Raw genomic sequence first — 8,315 nt, 5'->3', positions numbered from 1 at the left:
TCTCTACATCGTATGCCCGCGGACCTTCCAATGGGAAACATTCCAAGTTGAATTGTAAGCCTATCTGGGGATGATGCGCATCAACTATGCCTCAGTTCCGCTTTTGGACACTTGAGCCGACATTATCCTGGTGGCCACGACATGTGGAATCCCGGGAATGCGAAGGAAGCCGAGCATCGTGATTACAACGAAAGTGTCATCGAGGATCCCCTCAAGGGAAAATTTCGATTAACTTCTTCTTCGGAGCCAACGAAATTTTGTTCTGAGGCTGTCCATGCGCTGAAAAAGCATTATGGCAGCTTCAAGAAGATGTGTGGTGAGTATCGAGCGGCGGTCTTAAGCCAACCGCTCCATTTGAAAGTCCCCGAAAAGAGTGGTCGCAAATTTTCATTCCGACCCAAAATGCCCTCCAAACTCCTGTCGTTCAATCTCCCCAAACTGAAAAAACTTTCCTTCAAACGTCGTTGAGTGAAACTTATTCTTCATAGCCTGAGAATGCTCATGCTTCAAGGATTCTCTACAACTGTCTAACGTGATCGATTGGAGGATGGATGTCCGTCGTCCTGCATGATGCTACTGTGTTGTTGAATACGAGTGTCTGGTTGTTGTATCGTAGTTGTCAAAAATCTTAGTGATAGAAACCATGCACTACTACTAGTGACACGTGGGAATTCCGCTTTCGCACCCAGCGCGACTCGACGTATAATCCCCGACTGTTGGGCGAACATCATAGAATGCATGCTGAATGTATACGAAGATGTGAGCTTTCATGATTTCATTGAAGCACAGGAAAAATGGTTAAGTTGCCTCGTATCGTCACTGGCAACCAAAGTCAGCCTGTGATAATCACATGAAACTACCAAAAACAAGTTCAAATGTCTCTGTGGGATTAAAGTCGGCTGTTTGGAGTTTTCCTCGCCGGATTAATGCCGTAATAGTCCTTATTGAGGAGGAAGGCAATGTGCTCCCAACGGTCGCTGCCGAAGAACATGTGTGGTTTGCCGCAAACATGAACGACGATGGTAGGAGCACCAAAGGCATTATATTTCTGAAGTCGGAAGTCTTCGAATCTTCAGCCAACTTGACTGACCTCCAACGCCTCGCTAGTTGTATCAGTGAGCTCCGCTTTACCAATCGTCTTCGCGTCCTCCAACAACCTATTGGTATCCGTCTCGTCGAGGCCGGCGGTCGTGCAAATTCCACGTAAAAACTCGTCATCTAGAGCGACACTTCGGAACTATACCGTAACGGATATACTCCTCACTGATTTGAACTAGATTGTTGTGTGCATCTCTGAGACTCTTATCCTCCCAGACAGCCTTGAAGGCGGAGTCAGTGAGCTTCTCTCGTATGTTCTGGTTTGGTGCGGCCGCTAGTAATCTGGACACGGTCTTATAAGCTCAAGGTTGTCCCCTCTCGAGGAACTCGCCTCTGTATCATGATGATCTGTAGAGCCACTTGAGTGAAGAAGTTCCTCGGCGTACGGAGCATTGGAACATCGAGGATCCGAGCGGACCTCCTACCAGCGGTTTGAACAATAAACGAATAGTGCTTAGCAGCATTCACCGGAGATCTTCCTGCATGAACCTTCCCTTGTTGAGGACCACAGCTGGTGGGCGGTTATTGCTACCCTTCATAATGCCTCCAAGAAATACCGGACGTAATACCACACGGATATCCCATATGGTACCTATGACCACCTAGTAGATGCTTACCGTGCAGCACTGACCCTACTGTATTGCTTTAGTGTCTGCCAGGCGAGGTATGTATATGGAGATATGACGTCGTAGAAGAACTCGAGCTTGGCCCCTTGAGACACCATAGGGCAATGGTCAACACAAGGCTACCGCCACAAGGCACATGGCTACCGCCCAGAGCGACTGTAAAACTACGCTCGAGAACGGCATGGTAAATGTAGTCAACTCAACCAAGCAATGGAGACTATTTTCTGTACTTCGCCTAAGGAAAACTTGCTAAGTATCCGATCGCCTAGCCAATACCAGAATTCGTATACATTCTGTAACTCAAAGCTAGGCTGTTCATGAGGGCACCCCAACACGATAGCATCAGATGAACCAACACTTGACATGATGCACGGAACATGCGCTTAATATACAACAGAAGAGAATGAGAAATATGAGTGATTGAGGAATACTAATACGCCTTGCATGACATTGCCAGACCAAAGAGCATGTGCACTGCGACCTGATGGAATTGGTATGTTGCCGAGGAACAGCACATAACAATGTCATAACAATCTGTACTCGATGGTCAGGCGAGTTGAATCAGCCTAGTTTGCTCTGGATCATACTACTCACGACTCGTGAGTGGATACACATACGACAAATACGGAGACCAAACTTCCACTCGAGAGTTGCGAGTGAAAGTTTGGCCTCCGTATTCCGTTGGAGTACGACCTAATAGCTTCTCTCTAGAATGGGGTGTCGATATCAACGACTTCACTGTGTAGTACCATACCAGAAGAGAACAGGACTATGTTGTTCCGGAGGGAATCGTCTATGTCAAAACTAAACAGTTTGCGTAACCTGGGCCTATCGGGTGTTGCATTGCCTCGAGGTCTGACGTACTGAATCTTCAGGCTTCTCCCATGCACAGGGATCAAGTATTGAAGTTGACACTCCATGAGGCGCAATAGAGTTCACTCCGACTGACCGAACGCCGCCGTCCTAGCCAATCAGACAGTCTTCTTCTTCTCCTTGTACATCTTGGTCACGGCACGACCATTGATGACCTTCTGCCGCCAAAAGAAAACCTATAGCTAGAATAACTTCATTATACATCCGTGAAGATCCTTCTCGTTGTCTTCAAGAGCCTTCCAGTGCCTCCGACAGGCTCCGATCTCTCATGACCGTATTTCCGAATGGAGGCCAAGGCAAACCTCTCTTGCGAATCTCTTCAGTCATCAATCATACAGTCGAATTCAAATATTTGAGACTAAGTACTATAGAGCGAGCGAAATTGCTAATGAGTGGGTATTGAGCTTTTCTGATGGCTCAGCTCAGCGTGGGCCACCAACGTCCTAGTCAACTTCTAAACCCGCGCGATTGAGCTGCATTGCTGACCACCACCTTGGAGAGTCCCATGAACCAGATGACGGTCGCGAATTCTCGTCCGCGCCTGCTAGTGTACACGATGTCTTGCTGATCAACAACAAGCCCAGACGACTCGTCAACAACACAACTCCGACGAGGAGTGGTAAGAAACAGGAAAACGTTGAAGAGGGATATGATGCACAGTCGCGAGAGAATGACAAACAGAGATCAGAGCCACGATCCAATGGAGCTGTTCTCTTTGATCTCCCTTTGGTTCTGTCGAGCTTCCCGAGACTTCTGTACATTTGGCTTGGCCTTATTCTTCGACCGCAGTTGTCGATTTACCTACTATACGATACCACAACCGACTCACCAAACAATGCGGTAATTACTTTCGCCCGAACGTCCTTATCCTGGGGTTTTCGCCTTTGCTTCCGTAGAACATGATTCTGGCTTTTGATCACCCGTCGCTTTTCTTCTCTATCCTCCCACTCCGATGCCGTAGACTGAGCCAAGACGAGGTGTTTTGCAAGTAATCGAGTAATACGCCGCTCACCTCCGGACCATCACTAACAGCTCCTTCACCATCAACATCTACAGTTGGGGAGCTTTTGGGATCTGCCTCCAACCCAGCCAGGAGATCTTCAAGGGTGTCGTCTCCCTCGGTGAGGTCAGGACACTCCTCTTGGTCGAGACCCGCGAATGCCTAGAACAAACAAAGTCCACAAGAAGTATCGAAGGTGTGGTATGTACTGCGCAGCTATCCATAAGCAGCTTATCTTCTCCTTCGGTGATGACACTAGCAAGGTTTATGCCCTCCACCTTGGTCTTGGCTCGGTAAACAGGCAAAACGTCCTCCTCGAAAGACGGTACTGTATCCACCATATATTTGTGGTTTTTGGCGAAGTAGGTCGCGATGCATTCGACATCTCTAATCCAAGGAAAGGGCTCATACAGGGCCTTGAATGAATCCTATAATACCTTTCAAAGATACGTTTAGCGTCGGGATTTTCGACAGAAAGGACTTGAGGGAAATCGATGACGTAGACCTCGTAGTCTTCTACCTCACTAGACTCATCGAGAGGATTTACTCGTCTGAAAAGGAATCAATGACTGCAATGGAGCTGACGACTATCATACACTGTCCGTATTAAGAGATTGAACTCGTTGAAGTCACCATGAATGACACCGCTTTGAGCTATACTGAGGAGCAGGGACCTGAAGCCAGAAGTCATTCAGCCTTGGATACGACAAGCTCATATCATGCCGACTCCGAACACTGTTATAAGAAGGCTTTATTCCTTAGTACATGCATCGTTCGAGAAGTATCTCTGGCTTTTCCAGCTTCCTTATTTGACACATGGGAGTGGCGTCATCGAGGTACTCCATCACAATAGCATGTCTATTGCTACCAACAGGCTCTGGTACCTTCACGCAAGAACTCTTCTAATGCTACACTCAGTAAGTAAGGCTCACAGGGAAGCCGGCGTTGTAAAGCTCAGTGAGGTAGGCGTACTCCTTAGCAGCTGCTAGACGAGCCAAGTACATCCTAAGGAGATCCAACATAGTAGAGGAACCCTTTAGGTTCGGCTTACCAGCTTGCAGACTGCCGATGCTGTAGGTAGTCTCTGTTCTCTTTTACTGTCTTGAAGGACACTCTACCCAAACGGTGGAACTTGATAACAAGTTGTCGACCTGCAACCAACAGAGTTTCCCACTAACCTCAGTTCCCCTTGCTAGGACCTTCATCGTCAGTGCAAACGTGTATATCACTCTCCTTCCCAACGCCTACCCTCTGTCCAACTCCAGCGATGTTGCCACGAGACATCAAAGTCCTGATGCAGCAATAACCTCTAGGAAAAGTGAAAAGGCTTCCCTACCTGAGGGCGAGAAAGTCGTAGCCGTTGTAAGTGAGCTTGTAGCCATCGTAGGTCTTCCCGTCGTGTGCCACCAACTTGTGCTTGAGTAGATTCTGCAGAGTCTTGAAGCAACCTGATTGGCCATAAAAGCCGACTAACTAGGTGAGAGTCGTACCTCCACGCTTAAGCCCAGCAATACTCTCCACCAACTGCAACGGGACCAGCTCGTGGTTCTTATGGCCGACCTCGAGAGCCTGAGGCAACGCAAGGATGAGGAACTCATTATGGTGCGCCGTAGCAAGTCATTACCTGTAGGACTCGCAAGTCCTCCTTGCTGAGGTAGCGGAAGATCTCACAGTCTAAACGCATGAAGGTAAAGGCTACTGAGGCTCGTCAACGTAATCAACAGGCAACAGTTAACACAATACGTAGAAGTGGGAGAAGCACTGTCAGCAACAGACGACATGTTAGTCATCATACTCATCCCTTAAGGACAAGACGCCTGGTTGTAGCTACTCATGCATGCCAAGGCCAGTGCTACTGCACTCATCTTCAGTAAAGCAGTCGTCTAGATCGGCAATAGATGTATGGTAATGCGGCTGATAACGTATAGTACGAGACTGCCTCCGAAGGTTGCAGTCAGCCTCCGACGAGGACTACTAGATGCCTCCCTACCCCCAACTACCACAACTCGGCTCTCCGCGGCGCATTATCCAATACAGACACATCCAGTTTGGAATACACCTAAGCTGCAATCAGGAGCAAACGAGCCTGATCATGCTCAGCTGCTATCATCGAGTTGTCCCTCCAAACCACGGCAGTACCAAGACCGTATCACATGTTCTCAACTGTCTCGACTAGAGGCGTTTCCGCTACAGTCTAACTGAGTACTGCTAAGTGCAATCATAAAAGTCTCCATTGTCTTTAGGTTCCCTGGTGTGAGTCCAAGGCCCTGCAGGTGGATCCAGCTACAGATAGAGCGCTCATTCAGCTTGACTAATGCCGGATGCATAACGGACTTCTCATATCTTGTAAAACCTGTAGGGCTCTCCACTCACATCCTTTTATGACCAACCCAAACTACCATAAACGCTAACGATGCCATATGCCTGTGGGGAAGTATATAGCCGTAGGTTAGCAGCAACTACGGGCCTCGACAAGTCCACCACTCGTTGTAACCTCCCTGACACGCCTCTTTATACAGGCCAATAACCGCATCAGCATTTTACATCCACCAAGACTTCCCACATGGATGAATCAAGGAATGTCCGTCGAGTATTGCTGAAGTCCAGCTCGCTTCCTGCCTCCTCGCCTATGCTTCAAGCTGGACCTATTGTGAATCTTCTATAAACCCTCCTTCCACTCGAGACAGCTCGTCCTCGTCCAATGGACGGACGATCCACACGACGGTCAGCTGAGAGGCTCCGAGGCAGAGTATGGCCACTACTCGCATTCTCTGTCTAGTGGGCCGTTGAGGATGGGCCACGCTATTTTAGCCTTACCCACGTAGTGTATCTGAGGAAATTCTCGAGGACCTCTGGTCCCAGTGGCAAGCTGGTGACAGGCAGCTGAGGAGAGAATTCAATGACGTACAGTATTGAAATTTGACGAAAGCACATAAATGCACAATATGCATCATTCGGACAGCGGAGCGATGCGCCGTCTTGACTTGCAACAATGGCTTAGGGCAGCAGAACACTATCGAAACGCTTACTGTAGGATATCAGACTCCGGCTGCTGTTTCCTCGACTGATGTATTCATGAACAGCGAGTAGGACGACAGGATATTGTCACCACCTCATTGAGGGGTCTTTTATTTCACTGCACTGGGCAAGTATGTTATTGTGTTTTATCGTTATCAATAGAGGACCATTTGATAGTGCAGTGAGATGCCTCGCACAGACACAGTTATCACGCTAGTTACTATAAACTCCCAGGCCTGCCCATCGGAAATCATTCAAGTTGAATGATCCCACATACTGATGAACCTCAATGCTGTAACTGGAAGCTCAGCCTTTTGGAGGATTGCATTTTTGAAATCATCGCGAACCCCACCTTCTACCGCTCCGAGAGAGCCATCCCTCCATCTCTCACCGAGCAGAGCTGTGTTGTCAATTCTGCTCGGCCGATTGCTCGAGATAGGGAATTACCTACCTCGCGAGGGTCACGGACAGGCTCATCTTTTCCTTTTCGATTAACCGTTAGCATAATCGACCTACACCTTTTAAACATCTAGTTCGTCTTTGGAACCATCAATTTCGTCGGGACGCGCGAAGTTGGAGGTACGAATCCGAAACGGGAAGATCATATTCGCAATTAGAACTTTCAACTTCGTCATAGAACTTTCAAGTTCGTCCAAAGTCAATAGGAAGTTCAAATTCGTTCTAATAGAACTTCCAATTTCGACTCTCGAACCTTCGAGTTCGTCATAGAACTTTCAACTTCGTCGAGTACACCTTTGGAACTTCAATTTCGTCCCTTTAGGAAAATCGACTTCGTCGTTCGGAACTTCAATTTCGTGTTTGCGGGACAATCATGCCAGTACTCTCATGGTGAGGCTTATGATTAGTGCTCGCGGTACACAACCGAAGTAGTATTACAGCAACAACGAAGGCACTATCGAAAATCCTCATATCAATGTCATGTCACATGAATAGTGCGGCCAGCCAGTAGCTGGCAGCCACTCATATGACTGGCTCGATCAAGAAAGCGACAAAGTCAACCACCGGCAGGCATGTATTCGTGGTTAATTGCTTTACTCAACAACCCAATAGCATGCCCGCAGAAGCGAGCTGTGACAGCGGAACGATGCCTCCTCGCCATGTTCTCGAGCCATGTGCGCGCGGTCAGGAGATATGACGGGGTGAGCGGGAGCAGCGGCCGCATGGATGGGTGTCGCAGAGGCTTGGTTCTGCATGATGCCCACGGACGAGTGGCACGATCAGCAAAACACGAGCCTCATCGTAAGAGTACTGGCATAATTGCCCCGCAAACACGAAATTGAAGTTCCGAACGACGAAGTCGATTTTCCTAAAGGGACGAAATTGAAGTTCCAAAGGTGTACTCGACGAAGTTGAAAGTTCTATGACGAACTCGAAGGTTCGAGAGTCGAAATTGAAAGTTCTATTAGAACGAATTTGAACTTCCCATTGACTTTGGACGAACTTGAAAGTTCTATGACGAAGTTGAAAGTTCTAATTGCGAATATGATCTTCCCGTTTTGGATTCGTACCTCCAACTTCGCGCGTCGCGACGAAATTGATGGTTCCAAAGACGAACTAGATGTTTAAAAGGTGTAGTTAATCGTCTCGAAGAGTGAATGGCAACAGCAGCGTACATTGGACTCAAGGCGGCAGGACGCCAGCATGCCTCTGCAGGTCGTTTACAAGCCCACGATCGACAC

At 48.2% G+C, this 8,315-nt stretch overlaps 2 protein-coding genes across 2 annotated transcripts; both read right to left on the bottom strand.

Moving 5' to 3' along the window:
- Positions 1 to 889: 889 nt before the first annotated feature.
- On the bottom strand, positions 890 to 1,822 carry Pmar_PMAR023348 (conserved hypothetical protein; the record flags this gene model as incomplete). Its single annotated transcript, XM_002783182.1, has 5 exons — positions 890 to 1,048; positions 1,091 to 1,218; positions 1,265 to 1,380; positions 1,567 to 1,690; positions 1,735 to 1,822. 5 exons carry the CDS (start codon positions 1,820 to 1,822, stop codon positions 890 to 892), a joined length of 615 nt encoding a protein of 204 aa, XP_002783228.1.
- A 1,459-nt stretch (positions 1,823 to 3,281) lies between these two features.
- Positions 3,282 to 5,281, bottom strand: Pmar_PMAR023347 (Serine/threonine-protein kinase RIO2, putative; the record flags this gene model as incomplete). Its single annotated transcript, XM_002783181.1, has 13 exons — positions 3,282 to 3,398; positions 3,446 to 3,559; positions 3,610 to 3,759; positions 3,807 to 3,984; positions 4,035 to 4,148; positions 4,194 to 4,271; positions 4,363 to 4,481; positions 4,530 to 4,602; positions 4,649 to 4,748; positions 4,797 to 4,888; positions 4,934 to 5,045; positions 5,088 to 5,166; positions 5,222 to 5,281. 13 exons carry the CDS (start codon positions 5,279 to 5,281, stop codon positions 3,282 to 3,284), a joined length of 1,386 nt encoding a protein of 461 aa, XP_002783227.1.
- Positions 5,282 to 8,315: the final 3,034 nt, after the last annotated feature.

Source organism: Perkinsus marinus, assembly GCF_000006405.1.
Source record: "Perkinsus marinus ATCC 50983 genomic scaffold scf_1104296937140, whole genome shotgun sequence".
Taxonomy (NCBI): Eukaryota; Perkinsozoa; order Perkinsida; family Perkinsidae; genus Perkinsus; species Perkinsus marinus.
Note: the sequence above shows the minus strand (reverse complement) of the source record. Positions and strands in the feature narration are given on the sequence as shown.